The sequence below is a fragment of the Myiozetetes cayanensis genome, unplaced genomic scaffold (assembly GCF_022539395.1).
Source record: "Myiozetetes cayanensis isolate MyiCay16 unplaced genomic scaffold, myiCay2020 scf22, whole genome shotgun sequence".
Taxonomy (NCBI): domain Eukaryota; kingdom Metazoa; phylum Chordata; class Aves; order Passeriformes; family Tyrannidae; genus Myiozetetes; species Myiozetetes cayanensis.
Genome location: NW_026087434.1, coordinates 11,002,131 through 11,026,160, shown reverse-complemented (window position 1 = coordinate 11,026,160; position 24,030 = coordinate 11,002,131). Strand labels below are relative to the sequence as shown.

At 50.8% G+C, this 24,030-nt stretch overlaps 1 protein-coding gene across 1 annotated transcript in view; it reads left to right on the top strand.

Moving 5' to 3' along the window:
• DNAH9 (dynein axonemal heavy chain 9) overlaps positions 1-24,030 on the top strand; it is a 142,090-nt gene that overhangs the window by 40,604 nt on the left and 77,456 nt on the right. Inside the window, exons 22-28 of the mRNA XM_050319515.1 lie at positions 3,900-4,160; positions 6,683-7,108; positions 10,465-10,584; positions 15,664-15,852; positions 17,616-17,851; positions 19,639-19,761; positions 22,123-22,327. Coding sequence (XP_050175472.1) covers positions 3,900-4,160; positions 6,683-7,108; positions 10,465-10,584; positions 15,664-15,852; positions 17,616-17,851; positions 19,639-19,761; positions 22,123-22,327 — 1,560 coding nt within the window. The remainder of the gene's footprint in view (positions 1-3,899; positions 4,161-6,682; positions 7,109-10,464; positions 10,585-15,663; positions 15,853-17,615; positions 17,852-19,638; positions 19,762-22,122; positions 22,328-24,030) is intronic.

Here is a 24,030-nt window from a genome sequence, read left to right as displayed (position 1 = left end):
TGATATGAACCTCATCTTCTGAGAACAAGTCCCTGTAGTGGGTGTTCTTCAGGCCTCTCCTCAGTGGGTGCTGTGTTGGCAGGGTTCTCTGAGGAGCCACCCAGCAGGTGCTGAGACAGTGGGGGAGAACTGGGGAGGCAGTGGGAAGGGTGGGAAGCCACAGCACTGGGGGTCTGGGAGATTTTGCTCTTGCAGGAAGGGTGAAAGAGCACAAAGTTTGTGTCTGGCGGAGTGAGGCTTGGGGAGAGAGGTGCCTGATGGGGAAGTTGATTAAGATGCAGAGCAGTGAGGACAAATATGTCAAATTTGAATCTAAAATTAGCAATGGGGGCCTAAAATTAAACACCTTTAATTATCAGATGTGCGCAATAGTCAAACTGCTGCTGATTTGAAACCAGAGCGTGGATATTCAGCACTACTGGAAATCATGCCAGTATGTTCCATCTTGAATATGGATTTAAAAGCCTGAACTTTACATTCACCCATGGAAATGCTCAGTCTTGGGGCTGAGGAAACGACAAGTCTCTCTCCCTCAGGTGTGTCATCTCCAGATGTGCTGCTGGTGCTTGGATTGATCCACTGGGGAGAGGAGGGTTTTGATAGCTGGGTATGGCCCGGTTGTGCCTGGGGCCTGAGCACTGGTGCTCACCAGCACCGTTCTCCAGAGTCCTGTAGCTTGGATGGCATGACAATTAGTGATGAGTTTGTGTTTCTATAGGCTGGGCACTGTGGCCTCAGCACGAGGGGCTGTTGTGCCAAGAGCTGCGGGTACTTTTTGACTTGGCTGTTCCAGTTTCAAATTAACTTCTCTACCTCCTTTAACTCTTCTCTCCCCCAAATTTTTTTTTTCTTCTGAGATTTTTTCATCTTTATGTTGTTGCTTCTACAGAAACACTTTCCATCAGCTTACAGCCCTCTCTCCCTGCAGACAGCAGTGTCCTCAGCACTCAGAAAAGCAGAAGCCTCCTTCCTATTAGGACGTAATGGATTGGGAAGATGTGTGGGATGAGTCATTTGTTTTTCAGAGTGCTGTTTGCCATGGAGAGGTCAGCACTCAGATCAGAGCCCACTGCTGAGTAATTCTGAGGATGCCTTTGGTTAATATTGCATCACTCCATTCCAGATTTGAGTCTGGCTTGTGCTATCAATTAATCGCTGACCTTTGTGATATATTTTGTGTTCTTGAAACCAGGCAGGGACAATCAGATAAAATGAGTCTCCTGGGAGCCTGCCCTCCAGGTTTTCTGTTCTTTAATAACTTTTCTCATGCTGTGCTGGTGGTAGGCAAGTGCTTCTCCCTTCCCTCCCCTGCTGAAGTCACTGCACATTACCCTTGAACCTCTGGTTTGCTTTGCTCTTTCCCTTTCCACCTCACGTTAATAATTGTTCATCAGATTGTTCTGCACTCAGGAAGCTGCTCACAGGTTTCTCCTAAAATCACAGAATCACAGAACCGCAGCATGGCTGTGTTTGGAAGGACCTTAAGGATCATCCCATTCCAACCACCTTCCATGGACAGGGACACCTTCCACAAGCCCAGGTTGCTCCAAGCCCTGTCCAACCTGGCCTTGGACACTTCCAGGGATGGGGCAGCCACAGCTCCTCTGGGCAACCTGTGCCAGGCCCTGCCCACCCTCACAGGGAAGAATTTTTTCTGTATATTTAACCTAAATTTCCCCTCTTTCAGTCTGAAGCCATGTCCCATCACTGCAGGCCCTTGTAAATAGTCCTTCCCCAACCTTCCTGCATTTTTAAAATGCTGACAGTGCTGTAGCCAGTGATTTCCCCTTCCATCACTGCCTGTGCTTGGCAGGGCACTCTCTGTTCCCCGGGGCTGTGCTGAGCTGGCTTTGTAAAGCTGTTGAGTGCCCGGGGATTTTAATCCCCTGCTTGTTTTGTCCTGGTCATGTAAAACCCTGAAGCTGCTGTTTGTGTGTCTATCCTGCACACAAAGGCTGGGCTTTGGGCAGAAGGTCACAGGCTGTATCTGCCATCAGCAAAGCCCCCTTCAATTCCCTGCAATCCCCCAAGAGCCAGAGCTGAACAAGGAGCTGCCTCGACTTTGTCAAATGAGGGGATTAAGCGCTCCTGTGAGCCTGGATTTACAGCCCTGCCTTTGTCCTGGTGAAAGCAGCCCCACAGTGCCAGCAGCAGGGGATGGTGATGGATGAAGGGCATGCAGAGACTCCTGAGAAACTGCTCTCCATGTGAGGCCGATGCCGAGCATCAACAGCTGCAGTTTGGAGACTGCAATGTGTGCTCTCCCTTCTGGTGTCAAAATGTGTCACACCAAAAACAAGGGTCTGGCTTCCCTTCTAGGGGACATTTCTGTGTAGGTAAATATGTGCCCCAGGACCTCTTAGTGATCCTTTAGGAGCCTGAGATAAGGAACGTGAAAACCTGCGTGGTCTGCCCAGAGCCTCGGGAATTTCACTGCAATGGGAGATTTTAGAAAGAGAATTTCTGTGTGCAAAGTGGGAGCCTGTGTGACCTCCCCACCATGCAAACACCTCAGCCTGGAACTGGATAGGGCTCCTGGGAGGGAGCAGCTGCTCTGTGGAGCAGTGTGTGAGGAACTGCCACCACAGCTGTGCCTCTTGGGGACCAGCTCAATGGGACATCTCCCCAGGCTCATCTGACATCACATTCAAAGCCCCTCGAGCCTTGGAGCTGGACCTGTTAGCAGATCCCAGTTGGAATCTTTCTGGGTGAAAAATTATGTTAGAAAGAAGTTTTTCCTCATGAGGGTGGGCAGGCCCTGGCACAGGTTGGCCAGAGCAGCTGTGGCTGCCCCATCCCTGGAAGTGTCCAAGGCCAGGTTGGACGGGGCTTGGAGCAACCTGGGTTGCTGGAAGGTGTCCCTGCCCATGGCAGGGGTCGAACTGGATGAGCTTTAATGCCTTTCCAACCCAAACCATTCTGTGATTCTATGACTCTGTGGTTCCTGGTGCACAGGTCTTCCTCAAAACCACCATGTGCTCGGTCCTGCTGGTGTCAGGGTCAGAAACGAAACAAAAAACGGAGGGGCAGGCACTGATTTCTTGTCTCTGGTGACCAATGACAGGACCCAAGGGAATGGCTGGAGCTGTGTCCGGGCAGGCTCAGGGTGGATCTCAGCAAAAGGTTCTTCCCTCAGAGGGTGGTTGGCACTGAACAGGCTCCCCAGGGCAGTGGGCACAGCCCCAAGGCTGCCAGAGCTGCAGGAGGGTTTGGACAACGCTCTCAGGGACAGGGTGGGATTGCTGGGGTGTCTGTGCAGGGCCAGGAATTGGACTTTGATGATATTTGTGGGTCCCTTCCCACTCAGGAGATTCTTTGGTTCTAGAATTTTATCCCATGTCATCTCTCCAACAAAACACTTGCCCACAGCACCTGCACACCTCCAGGCAGGGGGGATGTGACATCAGAGCTCATGTTCAAAGCTGCTGTATTTGGTTTTACAATGACAGAAGCTTCCTGCAAGAGCCTGCTCCATGATGGGGCTCCTGGCCTGTACAAAGATCATCCCAAGAATATCTGAAATATGCTTCCTCCTGCTTCCCACTGGGTCCTGCTCAAAGCAGTGTCCAGTGTTGCCTTAGTCCCTCTGTCCAGTCTCCCAGCAGAGGCAGGGAACAGGGGTGGGACAATTCCCTAAGCAGTGCATCCTGCTGGTGCTGGGACCTCCCCAGCTGGGTTCCTCACAGGGCTCCTCACTGCACACACTGCCAGGGGGCTTGGTGTGTGCACCATGTGTGGGCTCTGCAACCTGGAGCAAAGGAGAGCAGGAGTGTCCTGTCCACAGCTGGAAATGTTGCTTCCCAGGGCACTGCCTCACAGACAGGCCCTCCCTGCCCATGGGTCCCACTCCTGGCTGGGGACTGTCCCTGCTCCCACTCCCACGTGTGTCTTCCCCCCAGGTGGATGAGCTGAAGGCCAAGCTGGCAGCCCAGGAGGTGGAGCTGAAGCAGAAGAGTGAGGATGCTGACAAGCTGATCGAGGTGGTGGGGGTGGAGACGGAGAAGGTGAGCAGGAAAAAGGCGGTGGCCGACGAGGAGGAGAGGAAGGTGGCACTGATCACCCAGGAGGTGCAGCAGAAGCAGAAGGACTGTGAGGAGGACCTGGCCAAGGCTGAGCCGGCCCTGGCAGCTGCCCAGGCTGCTCTCAACACCCTCAACAAGGTAAGGTGAGGATTCCCAGGGGGATCCAGTGTCCCCCCTGCACTGTGTTCCCCTTTACTCATCTCCATGGAAAGGAGCAGACAGAACCAGTCCAAAGGAAGGTGCCACTGGGGAAATGTATAACCAGGAAATAAGGGCTGCTCTGATTGCAGGAGACCAACTGACTGGTTTAGGAAAGACTTTTGGTGCTCCAGGGGTTCCCATTTGGAGCCCAACAGACACACACCTGCAATTTCTTTTGATCTGCAGTTCTTGCAGCATCCTGGAGCACCAAACTCCCACTGCACACAAGGCCCAGGGAAAATCCACGAGCTGAAAAATTCGGGGTTATTATTGCCACGATCACAGCAAGGAATGGCTCAGTCCTCCTTCAAACCATGGCTCAGTCACAGCCCTGCTGGAAGGCAGGAAAGTGACTCTGAGCCATCCAAAATGGGGGTTCTATTGGATTAGATCTCGGGAAAGATGGGATTTTGGGTTTTGCTTTGGCTGTGGTTCATGGAAGGGAAAGGACTGTACAAAAGGAAGGTGTTTGTCTCTCCACTGGTTTTGGTTTTGTGCTGGAGCTGTGGTGTATCTCATTAGACAAAGATGGGGAGATGCTGGGGTTCTCTCCAGGGACCTGTAAAGCAGCAGCAGCAGAGCACTGGAAACCGTGGGCCCCTTTACCTGCTAATTGGAAATGCATCAGAGAGCCTGACCTGCTCTCTGACATGAATAACCAGTAATGTTTATGTGTGTATATATAGTTTCTCCCCAGTTATCTGTCATCTTACTTGGACAGCACAGTTATATGCAACATTAACAGGGCAAACAGTGAGCAAAGCTGGTGAGGAGAATCTAGTTATATCTATCTATCTATCTATCTATATATATATATATATATATATCTAGTCAGTTACCAGGGAGCTCAGTGAGGATGTGGATTTGTGGACAGTCCTGTGACACTGTCACCTGCCAGTGCAAAAGAAGAGCAGCCATGGCCATAGGGATGTGTGTCCTGTGCAGAGTGTGTGGAGAGGAAGGGAGAGCAGGTGCCTTTGCACTAATCCAGGGGAAGGAGCACAGAGTCATGGAATATGCTGAGCTGGAAGGGACCCACAAGCATCATCCAGTCCAACTCCTGGCCCTGCACAGGCCCATCCCCAAGAGTCACCCCCTGTGCCCCAGAGGATCATCCAAACCCTCCTGCAGCTCTGGCAGCCTTGGGGCTGTGCCCACTGCCCTGGGGAGCCTGTTCAGTGCCAACCACCCTCTGGGGGAAGAACCTTTTGCTGAGATCCGACCTGAGCCTGCCCTGACAGCTCCAGGCTGTTCCCTCAGGTGTTTGCACTTCTCTTGATGTGTGGGACTAAGTGAAGGGGTCACACCATGAGTGTTCTCTCCTCATGGGCTGCAACTTGAACCCAGCTTGATTCTGCTCCTTTGTTTGTGGTGGGAGGATTATCTTTCAGATGCTTTAAATAGTTCCCTTTGGTGCCCTCAGAACCCTCTGTACCCACGCTGCTCTCAGGAGAGCTGGCCAGGCTCAGCCTTTGGCAGGGTTAACTCTCATTCTGTTCCTTACAGTTTAAACTTTCCTGTTCCTTTTTTTTCCCATGTGAGCCAAGAAGTGACCCTGGGCTGGGTCAGCCCAGCTTTGGATGTGCTAGGGGGACCCTCTGCAGCCCCTCTGCCCCTGCTTTAGTGTTAATGCCTTTTGCAGAGGTTGGTGGCAGTGAGAGTGACTGAGGCAAATTGAGAGGCTATATTATGGAGAGGTAAGTATACACATAAATGAAATAGTTTTTTATATATATAAAAATATATTAAAATTATCTCATTTAAGTATATACTGTAAGATAATTAAGGTAGTTATTCTATGGACCAGGATGGGTTGTGAGAGATGGAGTGCAGAGCACCTGCAAAATGAAAAAAAATGCACACCCAGATGTGATAGTGAGTTTGAAAATGTGAGAAATCAGGGTTTAGAGACAAAAATGCCCTTTCAGCTCCTCCAGTGCAGTTTGGCTGCTTGCCCTGTGAGGGTGCCTGGGCTCTTTCTCAGTAGCTGCATTGCCTGGGCCCTGAGGATGGCAGGACATGGGACCCAGTGGATCTGGTGTTTTGGCATCATCATCTCAGCCTGGGGAGGAGGGAACGTGAAGGGAAGCTCTGAAGGCTGTTCTAGAGGGGCTGGGGGCTATTTTTAGAGGTTATTATTTGGAAACATTTCTTTCTTCCTTATCCCAGTCACTTGAGAGGGCAGGAAACCTCCAGCTCCCCCAGGCAGCGGGGAAGGGGTGGGAGTGTGGGGAGGAGCAGTGTGCTGAGCTGGTGCCAGGTGGGATGTCAGGAGCTGGATGCAGGGAGTGGAGCAGGAGTGCTGGGAAGATGCAGAGCAGGGATCTAAAGGCAGCGCTGTGGGGGCTGAGAGGAGCCCAATTTGTCAGACTGATGGCTCGGGAGCCTGACTCCATTAGTGCAGAGTGGAAAGCAAGCCCATTCATTTTCATCTAACAACCTGGTTTTCCCCTCTCCAGACCAATCTGACAGAGCTGAGATCCTTTGGGTCCCCCCCTTCCGCCGTCAGCAACGTCACCGCAGCCGTGATGGTGCTGACGGCCCCAGGAGGGAAGATCCCCAAGGACAGGAGCTGGAAAGCAGCCAAAGTGGCCATGGCCAGGGTGGATGGCTTCCTGGACTCCCTGATCAAGTTCAACAAGGAGAACATCCACGAGAACTGCCTCAAAGCCCTCCAGCCTTATTTACAAGACCCCAAGTTCAACCCCGAGTTCGTGGCCACCAAGTCGGCGGCAGCGGCCGGGCTGTGCTCCTGGGTGGTGAACATCGTGCGCTTCCACGGCGTCTTCTCTGAGGTGCAGCCCAAGAGGCAGGCCCTGAGCAGGGCCAACACTGAGCTGGCAGCAGCCCAGGACAAGCTGAGCACCATCAAGGCCAAAATTGCAGTAAGTGCCCTGTGGTGGGACCCGTCACTGCCTGGGGAGAAATCCCCAGCTTTGGGGGAGGCTGCTTCTCTGCATTTGTGGGTTTTTTAAGGGCAGGTTGGGGATCCAAAGGTTTGGGCCTTTGTAGGGTTTTCTATCCCTTTTGTTTCAGTGAAAGCCCAGAAATCCAGCTGTGTCCTGGGCTGCAGCACAGGAAGAGTGGGAAGCAGGGTGAGGGGGGGATTCTGCCCCTCTGCTCCACTCTGCTGAAACCACACCTGGCACAGGTTGCCCAGAGAAGCTGTGGCTGTCCCATCCCTGGAAGTGTCCAAGACCAGGATGGATGGGGCTTGGAGCAACCTGGGATAGAAGAAGGTGTCCCTGCCCATGGCAGGGGATGGAATGAGATGGGCTTTAAGTTCTCTTTCCACCCAAACCATTCTGGGATTCTCTAACTGTATTATAGGATATGACTGCTTTCTAAATTCCTCCTGTTATTCTCCAACCTTGCCCCTGAAGAGGAAGGTTAGTTATGAACTCTTATTACTGCCACCTAATTTTTGTAATTTAATTTACCTCTTCTTATGGATCCTCAGGAAGCTCCTTCTCTCAACCCAGTGTATACTCAGTGTGTGTACAGGGCAGAGGGACTGGAGGCTGATTCAGAGCTGGGCTGGCCCTGTGCTCAGGCCTTGGGGATGGGCAGGTTTTGCAGGATCACAACTGCTCTGGTAGGAGCCTCAATTGTCCCTGCACAGCTCCCTGGCAGCACATCTTGTACCTTATTTGGGATTTTACTACTTAACAAATAAATAAAAATTCTCTGAATAGAAGAAATTCCAGTGTGATTAAAAGTGCATTTCCACACAGTGTGACTTCAGGCCTTCAGAAAATCATCTCTATATTAAAATACATCCTGTTTTATGCTGCTTTTCTCTGTGGTCCCTCCAGGCTGATACCTGCTAAGAACAGAATGTGGGAACGAGCTCCTCCAGAACCTGCCTGGTTTTGGGCTGCTTTGGCTCTGGGATCCCTCTTTGGGAGTGGGATCCCCTCCATGGCTGGAACTGCAGCTGGGGAGGGGTCCCAGGCAGGTCCCTGCACTCATATTTTCCACAGGCACATCTTCCTCTCAGAAAACACGTCACTCTTTTGATGTTTCTGAGGGCTTATTATTCTTAAAATGCTTACTGCACTTTTTACCTAGAAATACAGAAACCCAGTGCAGGGCTCTCCAGTCACCCCTTCCTGCTGCAGATGAAAGGAGGCACCTGGAGCAGGGATGGATTTGGAGGGCTTTAGTGTCTAATTCTCCCACTTCAGATGTGCAATACAGTGCTGGGGAACTTTTTTCATCCCTTTATGCCTCTCTTTTCAAAAGCTTTTAATGCCTGGGCTTTTCTTTTTTTCTTTTCTTTTTTTTTTTTTTTTTAAAGGAGTGGGATTTTGTTAAAGCAAATTGCAATCTTTGGGGAGATTACTGGTACCTCTCCGGCATGCACTTACAAAACTGCCTGGTTTAGGTGCATTTTCCCCTCTGCAGATGGGTAGTGATGCTGCTCAGCGTGGGATGGATGTGGAGGTACATCCCTGCTTATCAAGCTGGGATATCTTGGGCAGCTTCACTGCTGTGGGGCTGATTCATACCTGCTCACAGCTGGGCCCCAAGATGTTACATACCCATTTTTAGTAATAAATGAGACTGTTCTGATTGTCTGAAACACTAAATACCTTTGCCTCTCCTTGGCCTGCTTGGCAAGTAAGATGCTGTGGCCCTGGGGAGGGTGAGGTAGAAGCCAGGAGTGTGTTCACAGCTGTATTTGTGTGTCACTCTGGAGTGTGTCTGGTGGGGTCCTGCAGGTCTGGCCTGTTCTTCGGACCAGATATATGTATATATTCTATACTTAATTATCAGATTGTGCTTGAACAATGGGATTTGATCTATATGAGGCTTTGTAGGCACATGCCTCCATTTGCATACAGGGACAGAAACTTTTTGTGTTATTAGTTCCAAGGCAGGTCAAGGAGAGACTGCTTTGTTTTTTTCCAGTATCCAGGATGGCTGCAGAGATCCCTAATATAATCCTTTTTCATTTTCAGGTTTGTTTCTAGTGTGTACCTCAGTGTTAAAGTGATTTACAAGCAGTTTAGCCTTAAGCAGTCTGCACTGGGTGCAGATAAAATCAATTATTACTTCTCTTATCAGAACTGAAATGCTCCAAGTGCTCGTGGGAGCTGTTGATTTGCTTTAGATCAGAGTGTGAACAGCTCTGTCCAAGCAAAGGGCTCTTCAGCTTTTTCTCCAGGTGCTTTGGCCCCTTTTCTCCCCCTTCCCAGCCCTGAAGCTCCATGCATTGACCTTCATGGGAGGTGATCCCACCTCTCTAGGGGCTCCTGGCACAGGTTTTGGCAACTTTTAGAGCAGCACAATTTTATTGCCTTCCCTGTGATATTCCCTTCTCAAAACAGGGTGAGGGGATGGCTTGGACGTGGTTTAGCTGCGCCTCCAGCCACTCCAGGAGTCCTTTGGGGATTTAAGCACAACTTGGGGACGCAGCAGAGCCTCAAGGACTGCTCTGAGATCAAGAGGCTGCAGCATCAGGATAGATCAGATTTGATTTCCTCAGCTGCCTGCTCACTGCTCAGCCATAGCACTGTCCTGGGGGCTTGGCCACAAGGACCCCCTGCCTTATCCAGTTTAAATTCACAGCAGGGCAGAGCCCCAAATAACTTAGTTTTGGGTGTCCTTTGCCTCTGCCTTGTGCTGAGGGTGTGTTACATGAGGAGCACAGCCCAGCCCTGCTCTGTGCTGGCTCCTGGTGCCAGCCAGGGTGGGTGAGCTGGGCTTGGCCAGTCCTGCCACAGGCCAGGCAGCTCTGTTTGCCTGAGTGTCACAGGATCCTGGAATGGTTTGGGTTGGAAGGGACCTTACAGTTCATCTCCTTCCACCCCCTGCCATGGGCAGGGACACCTTCCACCAGCCCAGGTCGCTCCAAGCCCCGTCCAACCTGGCTTGGACACTTCCAGGGATGGGGCAGCCACAGCTTCTCTGGGTCTCCCCACCCTCCCAGGGAAGAATTTCCTTCTAATACCCAATCTAAACCTGTTCTCTTTCAATCTGAAGCGACTGCTCCTTGTGCTGTTCTTCCAGGCGCTTGCATCAAGTTCCTCTCCAGCTCTCTTGGAGTACCTTTAGGCACTGGACAGGTCTCTAACTTCCTTCCAGAGCCTTCTCTTCTGCAGACTAAACACCCCCCGCTCTCCCAGCCTTTCCCCATGGCAGAGGTGCTCCCGCCCTCCCAGCGTGTCTTGGTGGCTCCACACCCTCCCTGTGCTGTTCAAGCCGTGCTGTTGCTTTCTCTGTGTTTCCCGTGCAGCGCCTCGACCAGAACCTGGGCAGGCTCAGGGCCCAGTTTGAGGAGGCCACTTCAGACAAGCTCAAGTGCCAGCAGGAGGCTGCAGCCACAGCGAGAACCATCGCCCTGGCCAACAGGCTGGTGAGTGTCCCAAACCCAGCTCTGCTGGCACCCAAGGGAGGGGCCAGGAGCTGAGATGACCACGGGCACACAGCACGTTCCATCCCCTCCTCTGTTGGGAATACATTTCCCTCACTGCAGCATGTTCCAGTAATGAAAATGCTTTTGCACTGGCTTTTTTCATCCATCAGAGCAGCTCAGCTCGTTAAAGGGACTGGCTCTGCTCTCTTCACAGCTCTCACCTCCTGTTTTCTGCTTTCAATGTGTCATCAAGTATAGAGGGGCCAAAACTGTACGGCTCGAAAATTGTATTATGAAAACAAAGGTGAGAACTTGCAGCTCTGCAGGTTTTGAAATGAGAAAAATGAGAGTGAAAAGCTCTCTAAAAGCAGCACCTGTCCCTGTTACCCAGACACCCAGGCTGTGGTGTCTGCAGGCCCCATGCTCTGCAGAGCAAGACTGAGGAGATGTCAGAGCCTGGGAGGCGATGTCTGCTGCCCTCACTGCCCCATCAGCTGGAGCCCCAGCTCACACCTCAGTGCTTTGTGTTTTGGCCTCTGCACCTTTGGCTGTTAACCTGGAGCCAGTTTCTTCTCCAAGCAGGGGGTTGGAGCTTCAGGAGCCTGCTCTGTGCTGAGCTCTGCCCTGGGGGTGAGGGGAGCAGATGGTTCCAGCAGCTGGTTCTGCTGGCCCCGGCTCGTCCCCAGCACACTGAACCCCAGCCAGCCTGTGGTTTGACCTCCCTGACTCTCTGTGCCTGCAGGGAGGGTGCAGGGGGTGGTTCAGACCTCTCTGAGGGCACCCCTGGGCACTGCAGTCCCACACAGCTCCTGCTGCAGCTCTGGGGTGGGAACTGCAGGTTACTGGGCAGTGATGCAGCCTGTGGGGCCAGCAGGTGCAGCTGCAGCTGGAGACACCCGAGGTGTACAGAGCACCTGGAAACCTTGATGGACTCACAGACTCACAGAATGGGTTGGGCTGGAGGGGACTTTATAGATCATCTTATTCCAATCCTCTGCCACGGGCAGAGACACCTTCCACTACACCAGACACACAGATTCATGAAGCTTTCCAAATTTGACAGGCTGGAAGAGCTGGGGCTGTTCAGCCTGGAGATGAGAAGGTTGTGTGGAGACAGCACCTTCCAGGATCTGAAGGGGCTACAGGGAAGCTGGAGGGGGGCTGTTAATTGATAACTGGAGTGACAGGACGAGGGGTAGTGAGTACAAACTAAAAGAGGGCAAATTTAGGTTCAATATGGAAGGAATTTTTCCCTGTGAGGCCCTGGCACAGGTTGCCCAGAGAAGCTGTGGCTGCCCTATCCCTGCAAGTGTCCAAAAACAGGTTGGACAGGGCTTGGAGCAACCTGGGCTGGTGGAAGGTGTCCCTGTCCACAGCAGGGGGTGGAATTAGGTGGTCTTTAAGACCCCTTCCAACCCAAACCATTCTATGACACCACATACCAGAACATCCTGGTTCCATCTCTTCCTCACCTCATGACCTGGGAACTGGGTGGAACCTTAACGATGCCATGATTCTATAGTGTCAGAAATTCATCATTTTGCAGAGTAGGCAAGGAACTACCTGCATCCCAACTTCCTGCTGTGCACTGCACACCATCTCCTGTGGCGTCCTGGCTTTGATCCAGGAATAGCTCTTGACAGCCCTCACTGGTGTGCAGTTCATTTGACATTCAGGATGTGGCACCTGTGTGGTTGTGGGCAGAAATGAGTTCCCAGACTTTGAAATAAACACATTTGAGGTTGTATGAAGAATAGAACTGAACAGAGAATGATGCTTAGGAATAACAAATGAACCTGGGGGATGAAGGCAATCCCAGCCCTGGCAGTGCCAGATTGGCATCTCCTGAACTCCAGCTGACCTAAGGAAGATGCTTCAGGATCCAGCAGACAGGGAGCAGGGATCTGTGCATCAGAGAGGGAGGCTGGCTGGTGATGGAGTTTGTGAGTGGGTGCTGCTAATGCAGCATATGACATTTAGTGATGACAAATGCAAAATAACGTGTGCAGGGAAAACAAACTGTAATCATGCAGTTACATGGATGGGGCCTAATTGCACCATTATCACTCACTGAAGAGCTCTTGGAGTGGTTGAAATGAGTTCTCAGGAACAGCAACGTGGCACTTGACTGGAGGAAGAAAGACAAACTGAATATTAGTAATTGGTAGAAAAAAACCTTGGGAAGCAGAAGTTAAACATCATTGTATCAGGTTGTCAGTGCCTCCATCCCACATATCTGAGCAAGGGGTTACCCCATCTCAGGAGGGTGGGGGCAACTTAGAAAAGCTCCAGCCAAGTATAGAACCACTTCAGTGTGAGAAGAGAGGAAATAGGTTGGGACTCTTCGCTCTGGAAAAGGTGTAGAGGGGATGGATGTGAGAGAAGCCTCCAAAGTCATGACTGCTCTGCCGAAGGTGAGTGGGCAGTGGGTGTTCACTATCCCTCATTAGCAAAGGCTAAAGGGACTCCCATGAGTAGCTTTTAATTTGCTGCTTGTTAAATTAAAAGAATTCCAATGACTTCTAGGATCTGAGGTGGAAGACATCTGGGATGTCTGGAACGTATTAAAACTGGCAGTAGGGTGAGATTCAAGCAAAGGAGGAGAAAAGACCTGTAGGACCTAAGTGGATAAAAAGTAACATGAAGGAATTAATTAGGAGCATGTAGTCAGTCTACAAGAATTAGAAAAATTAGATCAATAAAGACTTCTTGGTCTTAGAGATGTTCTGGGAGTAGTATGGGAGTTGACCTCAAGGAGACTGGAGGGAAGAACTTTAGATACTTCATCTATAAAAACTACAAAGGAAGGATGGAAGAACTGGACTCTGCACTGTAATTGTAGTTGAGATTAAGGGTAATTTAGGTATGATCCTTAAAATTAACCCATAGCTGAAAAGTAGTGTTTTGCTTCTTTTTCAACAAGCAGGATAAGGTAAGGACTGATATGTGGGCTGAGAGCAGGGGCTGTCCAGCTTTAGGTGGACTCCAGAAAATGCCCAGGACAGAGCAGGACCAGGGCAGGTATGGGCTGTGCTGCCTGTTCCCTGCTATTTTCCAGCCTTCATATGCTCCACTGTAAGGATTGTGGATTTACAAGGTAAGACAACCTTATAAGACTGAGAACATAAAAATGGGAATTCCCTCAGATAAAGAGAAGCACTGCTGTGGGTGAAATACCTGGATTGTCTCAATATGGACCCACAGGAATGGGCTGAAATTCAGTGATACAAGTTGCAGACATAACTAGGGATTTGCAGCAGATTGTTCATCTCTTAACCAGGAGCACACAGTCTGAGATCAGCAAAAGACACTGGGGATCCTCTGCAGCTCTGTGAGGAGGGTGGTGGTTCATGTTCATGACAGAGCAGCTCAGCTGGGGCAGGTTTAGGAACAGCTCCGAGATCGAATTGGGCGCAGGAAACCTGAGACTGCTCTTTCTGTTCCTGGGAGGAGCCAGACTGCCCAAGGGACAGTTTTCCCTGATTCAAAGGGGCAGCTTTGGCAAGGCAGAAAGGCCATCAGAGTTCTTATTGCAGTTGTCTGTTAGTTCTTGGGTTCACCACTCTGGTTGCCCAGAGAAGCTGTGGCTGCCCCAGCCCTGGAAGTGTCCAAGGCCAGGTTGGACGGGGCTTGGAGCAACCTGGGCTGGTGGAAGGTGTCCCTGCCCATGGCAGGGGGTGGAATGAGATGGTTTAAGGTCCCTTCCAACCCAAACCATTCTGAATTCTGTGATCCTCTGAATCATAGTCGAGCGGGATGAGCTGGTGTGTGGGTGCATGGTTTCACAGTGATGATGTAGACAGTCTATAAAGAATTGTAAAAATGATCCCAAGTGATGCAGATATGAAACACCAGGTGGATCAATGTAATGTATATTGGAAAAAATCTAGTTTTACTTCACATGCCCTGCAAGTGGTGCTGAGTTGGTTATTATCAGTCAGGAATGAAAGGCTGGAGTTAAGAGTTCTGTGAGTGTGTGAGCTCTGTGCTCCCAGAGGCAAAAAACCCTCACCAAACCCCAAACCAATCTGGAATTGGATGTTAGGGTTTATTAGGAAAAGAAGAGAGAACAAAACAGAGAAAAATCCCCATCTCTGTATGAATACATTCTAAATAAATCTTGAATGTGCAGCATTCCCACCGCCCCCTCTGCTGCACCTCAAAGGCTGGAGGAGAATGGAAATGGTGCAGAGACAGGAACAATAAAAGAAACTGGATAATAAAGATTGCATCATTCTGTACAGATAAAGATTGCAAGGCAAATCAAAAGGCTGCTTCTGAGGGAGGAATTACTGAAGAGGCTAAAGCTCTTCAAAGGAGACAGCAGAGGGGTACCGAGGGCTTGGAATCCTGAGTGGTGTGGAGAAGCTGGTGCCAGCAGGATCATCCCACTGGTTTTCCACTGGACCAACAGGTTTTATCAATTGAAAAGTTCAGGCAGCACGTCAGAGGACATACTTTTTTACAGGAAGCACAGCTGAACTGTGTATCTGCTGCCCATGGGGTGCTGTAGATGCCAAAAGTTTAGTTGGTATCCACGGCAGCTTTGGCTCAGTCATGAGGGGAAAAATCACCAGTTGCTCTTGAACACGAAGAGCAGAGTCACAGAATGTGCTGAGTTGGGAGGGACCCACAAGGATCACTGAATCCAACCCTCAGCCCTGCACAGGATCATCCCCAAGAGTCACACCCTGTGCCTGAGAGGATCATCCATCTTAACACTTCCCTCCCTCCTGCCCCAGTCTCACAGGCTATTTTGCCTAAACAGTGTCATTTTTTTTCCATTAAAATAGGTTTGCAGAAATGGTTTTTAACTGACAGGGAAGGATTAGGTTGAATATTAGGAAGGAATTCTTCCCTGTGAGGGTGGGGAGGCCCTGGCACAGGTTACCCAGAGAAGCTGTGGCTGCCCCATCCCTGGAAGTGTCCAAGGCCAGGTTGGACAGGGCTTGGAGCAACCTGGGCTGGTGGAAGGTGTCCCTGCCTGTGGGAGTGGGTGGAATGAGATGAGCCTTCACCCTTCCAACCCCAAACATTCCATGGTTCTACGAATGTTTAATTTGATTTGGGCTTTTGCAGGTTGGGGGACTGGCCTCTGAGAACGTGAGATGGGCGGAGGCTGTGAAGGCCTTCAAGGAGCAGCAGAGCACCTTGTGTGGGGATGTCCTGCTGATCACGGCCTTCGTGTCCTACCTGGGCTACTTCACCAGGAAATACCGCCAGGACCTCCTGGAGGGCATCTGGAAACCATACCTGCACCAGCTCAACGTGAGTCCTGATTCCTCTGAAAAGCTGCTGTTCCTGGGATTAATGTGGCCATAAATTGTGGTGCCCCCAAGGATGCCCAAGGGAGGGGATCTCTCCAGTGAGGGGCAGCCCTGTGTCCCTGCTGAGCTGGGTTAAGGGGCAGGATGTAACCACATGTAATTTACGCCTCTGTGGGGCAGATGTGGTGTCCTTGCTCCGTGAAGTTGTCTGGATTCCTTCATGTCCAGAGAAAAAAAATCCCAAGGCTGGAGCCCAGGATGATGCTCTGCAGTTCTGACCAGCCATCAGAGATGGCCTGGAAGGAGGGACTTGCACGGAGAAGGAATTACTTGGAGCAGGCAGAGCTCACTGCCAGCTCTCTGGTAGGCTTGGAAAAGCTCCAGGTGTTTTTTTCATGCTGGACACAAGCTCTGTTCGTGCTGGCCATGCCTCTCAGCTGGTTGTATCCATGTCTTGCTGTTAGGACCAGATGGAGATCATCGTGCTGCAAACTCATTTAATATTTCGCTAATTTTTAGCAGGTTCCTCTCATACACCAGGAAATTATGCCAAGAAGCTTTTAAATAAGGTCACAGTGGGGCAGTGATGGCCAAATCAAAGGGCTGACAAAATCAGCCAGTTCCTAAGGCTGAGAGAGGAAAAAAATTCATTCTGCATTTTTTAATACTAAACCAGAAACTTAGTTAAGACATGCAGTATTGTTCCAAAAATGACCCAACTCTGTGCTTAGAGATTTCAAGGATATGCCTGAAATTCTGATAGGAAATGAAAGGCCCACTCTGCTCAGACACCTGGCACAGGTAACTCTGGTTGTCACACCCAGCAATGGCCTTCCCGTCAGAGAAGCATTTCTGGACCTTCTAATGCTGTTTTGCAGCAGAACAGCTGTCTAATGAGGGGTTTAGTGATGTCCTTCCAGGCTGTCACAGGGACAGGGAGGAGTGTGATCTGAGCCAGTGGGGCTTAGGCTGGTTTAGGGCTGTGCAGGCAAAACCCTTGGATTGCTTGTACAGTTTGTGTTTGTTCACAACAGGACTGGGGAAAGAAAACTAGATCAAAAGGACCCTGTAGAATGGGAAACCACTGATAAATCCTGGAATCACAGAATGGTTTGTGTTGGAAGGGACCCTAAAGACATCTCATTCCAAACCCCTGCCACGGGCAGGGACACCTTCCACTAGCCCAGGTTGCTCCAAGCCCCATCCAGCCTGGCCTTGGACATTCTGAGTATCCTTTAAGATCACTGAACACGCCTTCCAGGGATGCCTCTCCGGGCAACCTGTGCCAGGGCCTGCCCACCCTCATAGGGAAGAATTTCTTCCCAGTACGCCATCTGTCTTGAAGCCATTCCTCCTTGTTCTGTCCCTCCATCCCTTGTTCCAGGTCCCTCTCCAGCTCTCTTGGAGCCCCTTTAGGTCCTGGCAGGGGCTCTCAGGTCTCCCTGGAGCCTTCTCTTCTCCAAGTAAGCACCTCCGGCTCCTCCATCCTGTCTCCAGAGCAGAGGGGCTCCAGCCCTCGGAGTGTCTTCATGGCCTCCTTTGGACTCTCTCCAGCTGCTCCACATCCTTCTGATGTTGATTCCTTCAGAGTTAGAGGCAGCTCTGCAGGTGGGGTCTCATCAAAGTGGAGTAGGTGGTGAAAAGGACCTCGCTCAACCTCCTGCTCACACTGCTGGTGATGCAGATAAATCTGCTTTATCGGTCTTTAACTAAGCTAACTTTCCATGAAACAACCCACTGGAAGCCTCTGTCCTCTCCCCCCAGGTGCCCATCCCTGTGAGCCCGTGCCTGGCCCCCCTGGCCATGCTGGCGGACGAGGCGGCCGTGGCAGGGTGGCACAACGAGGGGCTGCCGGCTGACCCCACATCCACCGAGAACGCCGCCATCCTGAGCACCTGCGAGCGCTGGCCCCTCCTGGTGGACCCCCAGCTCCAGGGCATCCAGTGGATCAAAGCAAGATATGGCCCAGGGCTCCGAGTGCTCCGGGTTGGGAACAAGGGGTAAAGCAGCCTCCTCTCACAGTTCCACTGGGGTGTTTGTTTAACTGTCAGAGCCAGTGACACCGAGGTAAACCCTCCCCTGGATTTGCTCCTATTATCACAGAATCACAGAATCAACTGGGTTGGAAAAGACCTCTGAGATGATCCAGTCCAACCTGTGACCCAACCCCACCTGGTCACCCAGCCCATGGCACTGATGCCACATCCAGTCTGTCCTTAAACACCTCCAGGGACAGGGACTCCACCCCCTCCCTGGGCATCCCCTTCCAGTGTCTGATCCTTCTCTCTGGGAAGAACTTCCCAATGTCCAACCTAAACCTGCCCTGGGGCAGCTCAAGGCTGGGCCCTCTTGTCCTCCTGCTGGTTCCTGGGAGCAGAGCCCGACCCCCCCCGGCTCCCCCTCCTGTCAGGGAGTTGCAGAGAGTGAGAAGGTCCCCCCTGAGCCTCCTCCTGTCCAGGCTGAGCCCCCCCAGCTCCCTCAGCCTCTCCTCACAGCACTTGTGCTCCAGACCCTTCCCCAGCCTCGTTACCCTTCTCTGGACCTGCTCCAGCCCCTCCATGTCCTTCCTGAGCTGAGGGGCCCAGAACTGGACACATCACTCAAGAACTATCTGCTGTTCATTACTAAAATGATGGAGATTTCTCATTAAACAAGGGGTCTGTTTAGTGCTTGGCTCAGTTACCATAGAAACTCATCTGAGGGTGAGGATGGAATGAGCTGTGTGCTGAGGAGAGCTCTGATTGTCACAGAATCCCTGCCATGGTCAGGGAACATCTTCCACTAGACCAGGTTGCTCCAAGCCCAGTCTAACCTGATGTTGAATAATTCCAGGGATGGGGCAGCCACAGCTCCTCTGGGCAACAGGCCTGTGGTGTCCTCCCTCGGGCTCCTTGTAGGTGTCATATCCTGGTTTAGTCTCATCCAGGAGGGTGAGCGTGGCTTCCTACCTACTGAAAAGAGGGAGAGGGCTTGGGCATGGACAACCAAGGTGCCAGGAGGGTCACCATGCCCTGCAGACCAACTGGGCTGATGCTGCTCCCACTTGACACCAGCTGACCTGTCTCCTTGCAGCACCTCTGCATTGATCCAGATAAATCTTTCATGGGAAGGTTTTTCCACTCCTGGCTCCTATTTCCAATCAGCCCTCAGACTGCTCTCCTGCTGTATCAGCTTGCACTCATCTCTGCCCAGTAGTGAGAAGCCCCAGAGCCAAAACCTTGCTGAGATGTCCGAGCACTGAGGTTGGTTTTGAATACAGAGCAAAGCACTGGCAAGAGCCAAGAGTGGCCCAAACCTGGTGCTTGAAAATTCATGTAGATTTGGAGATGCCTTGGGGTTGCCCACGTTTCACCAGTGCCTCCTCTGTGGTTGCCCAGGTTGTTTTGCTGGTGCCTCCTCAGCTTTCCTCCTAGAAAATAATGAGTTACTGGATCTGATCTGGGATTAAAATAAGGTGAACTGCACCAGTGGGTTCTGGGGAAAACAAGGTATTTGCTAAAACAACTCCAGCTTTGCTCGCTGATGCCCAGACTCTTCTTGGGAAAGTCATAGTGACCACTGCTTGCCCTTGGAGCTCTGAGACCTCATTCTCTTTTTTGGGCAGCTGAGAGTCTGTAAGTGCCACTTTCTGCATCAGACCTTGGCCCCCTCTTACCCCTCTCCTCTCCCCAAATGTTGCCACGTGCCTGTAGCTGTGTGGACCCCTCTCTGTCCCCACATCCTCCTCAATACCAGCATCACACCCTGCTGTGCTGCAGGAGGTACCTACCAGTGCTGCTCCCCACAGGTACCTGGACGTGCTGGAACGAGCTCTGGCTGCAGGAGAACTGGTTTTGATTGAAAACCTGGAGGAATCTGTGGATCCAGTGTTGGGACCATTACTGGGGCGAGAAACAATCAAGAAAGGCAGGTGAGCTGGGGAGGGGGGTTTGGTGGCACGTGTGGGTGGGGGCTGGGGGTGTTATGCTCTCTGTTCCTCACCTCAGATCCAGCAGCAGTGACATCCTGCCTTCAGGGGTGAAAGCTGTTTAAGTCAGGCAATCACAGGTAATTCAGACACAGGATGGCTTGGAAATCAACCTGGATTTCTCGTGTCCTTGCACAGTGTCATTCAAACCTCACGTGAATAGAGAGACCTGTAATTGTCCCACTGTGCAGTGACCACTGTCCTGACACTGAATTATTACCAAAATAGTTCTTGCTGTTGTGGAGTAAAAGTAGCCTTGAATTTTACCAAACACTGCACAGAGTTCAGGAACACAGCTCCAGGTTTGAGCATTAGGAATATAAAGTGTTTTTTAATGAGGTCAAGTTCTCCATGGCAGCTCTGGGCCCCTCAGCCCAGAGGAGGTGAGACAGAGGGGCAGCAAGGGAGCTCACTTTGTCCTTAAGTTCTTAAGAATTATTTCCTTACTTGCCTAAAATACCCCAGGGTGTTGTAAATTGCTGGGCAAGGCAAACTATCTGCCAAGTGTGCAGGGGAAAACACCATGAGAAGAGTGGCTGAGCATGGGTTTGGCTGCAGGATGGAGGGGGAGAATCAGTCCCAGGGAAGGGATTGAAGTGCTGAAGAATGTTGAGCTGGGGGTACAGCAGTGAGGGTGCCAATCCTCCTCCTCCCTCCAGTGAAACACCCAGTCATCCCCTTTTGGGGCTGTATGTCTCTGCTCTCAGAACCCCCTGTGGAATCATGTGCTTCCTAAGAAAGGGGAAATAAATTATAAAGCCCACAGAAAGTCCATGGGATTCGTGTTTCCAGGCCACAAGCTCAGACCCCATGGACAGACACTGTCAGTCCCAGAGTCCCTTTGGTTCCTGTACTGGGTGGTTTCTCCCTGTCTCTGTTTTACATCTGTAAAAGTAATTGAGAGGCTAAAAGGACACCAAGTGAGTGATGTCTGGCTAAGAAGTGTGTTCAAACTCCCCTGAGAACATCACCATTCCTGCAGCAGTCCCAGTGCAGCCCTGAAAGCATTTCTAGTTTCTCTTGGTCTCTGGTTCCCATGGGCTTTGTTAATATAGAATCATAGAATGGTTGGGGTGGGAAGGGACCTTAAAGACCCTCCAGTTCCACCCCCTGACACAGGCAGGGACACCTTCCACTGTCCCAGGTTGCTCCAAACCCCGTCCAACCTGGCCTTGGACACTTCCAGGGATGGGGCAGCCACAGCTTCTCTGGGCAACCTGTGCCAGGGCCTGCCCACCCTCACAGGGAAGAATTTCCTCCTATTATCCCATCTAACCCTGCCCTCTTTTAGTTTGAATCCATTCCCCTTATCCTGTCACTCCAGCTCCTGATGAACAGTCCTCACCTTCCCTGTAGCCCATGGAAGGACACAATTAGGTCTTCACAAAACCTTCTCTCTTCCAGGCTGAACAACCCCAGCTCTCTCAGCCTGTCTCCACAGGGGAGGTGTCCAGTCCTCTTATCAGCTTCATGGTTTCCCCTGGACTCCAACAGTTCCATGTGGTTTTCATGTTGGGGAGCTCTGTACCCAGTGCTTCAGGTGGGGTCTCACCAGGGCAGAGTAGAGGGGACAATCACCTCCCTTGACCTGCTGTCCACACTGCTTTTGGTGCAGCCCAGGATTTGTTTGGTTTTCAGGGCAGGGTTAAACTTGGGTTCAGAGCATGTTGCTGTGAGCTTTAGTCTTTGTGTCAGAAGTGCAGAACAGGAGGAGGTTGGGTTTTCCTGGGAGATGTTGCCTCCTTTGAATGGCCACCAGTTGCTCTCCAAATGTGGCTTCATTGCTCAAGCTCAGTGCAACTGCAGAGTTGGCCTGATCAGAGCCAACAGACTGGGCAATTCTAGATGGGACCAATGAAAAGTTACCACAGGTTTATCACAGGATATTCTGGATTGGGAGGGACCCACAAAGATCATCAAGTCCAACTCTTCAGTGAATGGCCCATATGAGTATCAAACCCATGCCCTCATTGCAGAGAGGCTTTTCCTCCCTGTAACTCCAACCTTAAGGTAGAATTCAGACCCCCTCAATAGCCAGGAGGGTTCATGGTTGGAGTGTCCCTGCTGCTGGAAAATGGGAGCCTTCTCAAACGGGATCCAGAATGCACGGGCAGCTTTCTGGGACTGTTCTCCTAAATCAGAAGTGACTCAGGTGTCACTGCCAATTTTTAATGCTTTCTGCTCTAACAGTGATTTGTGTGTGGAGTGCCCAGTCCTGGTAGGTGACACTGCCCGAGACCTCCATCTGTCCTGGGGTGAACCACCCTGGGGTGAACCCCCTCCTGCCTCATCTTCTCGTTGCAGGTACATCAAGCTTGGGGACAAAGAGTGTGAGCTGAGCCCTGCCTTCCGCCTCATCCTGCACACAAAGCTGGCAAACCCCCACTTCCCACCCGAGCTGCAGGCCCAGTGCACTCTCATCAACTTCACCGTCACCAGGGACGGGCTGGAGGAGCAGCTGCTCGCGGCCGTGGTCAGCATGGAGAGGCCTGACCTGGAGGAGCTCAAGGTCAGGAGCTGCAGTTTACACTGGAGCAAGAATACATTATTATTATTATTATTATTATCTCCTCCTTCTCCTTCTTTTTCTTCTTCTTCTGCTGCTTCTGCTTTTAATTGTTCTGCTGCTTCTGCTACTCCTTCTCCTTCTTCTTGTTATTATTATCTTCATCATCACTGTTATTGTTATTGTAATGTAAGGAAAACAGCATTTCACCTGGAAGGTTACCAAGATTACTCACCATAAAATCAGGAGATTTCCCTCGAATTTCCCTCAATTTTTTTCCTTCACTCCTTTGTTTTCTAGGTATTTCTATGTATTTTGGCAACAGCTGTATTGCAATTTCAAGTTTTTTTCTCCCAAAATTTGGGTACGAGTCACTTTATTTTCCTTCTGTGACTGGAAACTGAGATTCCCATTATATCAGGTTTTTCTGGACTTCACAGTTTTAATTTTGGAGGCAGGATTAATCTCAGTTTTCAGCATTTATGGCATAGGATTCTCTGTGTAAATATTGTGAGGTTGGTAATGACATTTTCCTGTCCTGGTTCTTCCTCCCACTTCTTTGTAACAGGCCAGAATATTCTCTCTCTCTCTTTTAATAAGTATGGCTTCAATTTCAAGATAATTCTATAAGGAAAATCCTCTATTCTAATGACACTTTTAACAATCTAACAAACATGTATGATACTAAATATTTTCTGAGAGTGGGAATAAATTTACTGCACAGGTTCAGTCAGGCCAGGCTGGTTTTGTAATAATCTTTCCCTTTAATGAGGTTCTGAAGTGCTTTAGCTGGGCAGCCTTAATGATGCATTGAGTTTGAACCAGGCTCATGTGCTAATGAGCCAAAAGATGGCCTCAAAAATACATAATAAAGTGATTTAATGTGTGAGCCATGACTGTCTCTCTGGGGACACGAAGGACACAAAGCCCTTGGTCTGAGGGCTCTGTGCTGGGCTGACACGGTGTGGGATGGCATTTTCCTTATCTTTAAGAATGTTTAAGTTCTATTTCTCTCTACCCCCACAACAAGATAACACCAGAGCTCATCATCTCTCCTCTCCCTCATCTGCTCCCATTCTGCTCCAGCCCTGCTGCCCCAGGGAGGTCAGGATCAGAGAGGAGGAAGGCAGCCTGGTGTTCCAGATGTTCCAGATGTTCTGCTGCGTGGCCAACAGTCAGTCAGACAAATCTCTCCCCTGCTGGGCTAAAGGCAGAGCTGTGACTCCTGGGCTTGGGGGGGCTGGGCAGGGGCTCAGCACCTTCTGCCCCAGGGCTGGGTCTGATCACTGGGGAGCTCCTTGGAGGCCCAGATTTGGATGTTTGGGTTCCCTAAAGGAGAGGTCACCTCTCTAGGTGTGTATTAGTCCATCCTCTCCGCCCTGGGACTAAAGGGACAGCGGCTGGGAAGGTTTGGGGCTCTGGCTCAAGGGCAGATGGAGGTGGTTCCTACAGCACTGCACAAAAGTTACTGAGCTCAGAGCACACCTTCTATGTGGAGCCCAGGATTTATTGTTAACAACCTGATCCAAATCCATCAAACAGCTATTACTGATCCAATTCCAACAACACCAACCTTTTTAAAAGGGTTTCTCAACACAGCCTGTTTGCAATGATCTCTGTCTTCATTGATTCCCAGTTATCCATCTTTCTGTCCCCCCTTACTTTGAAGCTCTGCCGTCTTCCCAGGGTGACACTCCTGTGGCAGA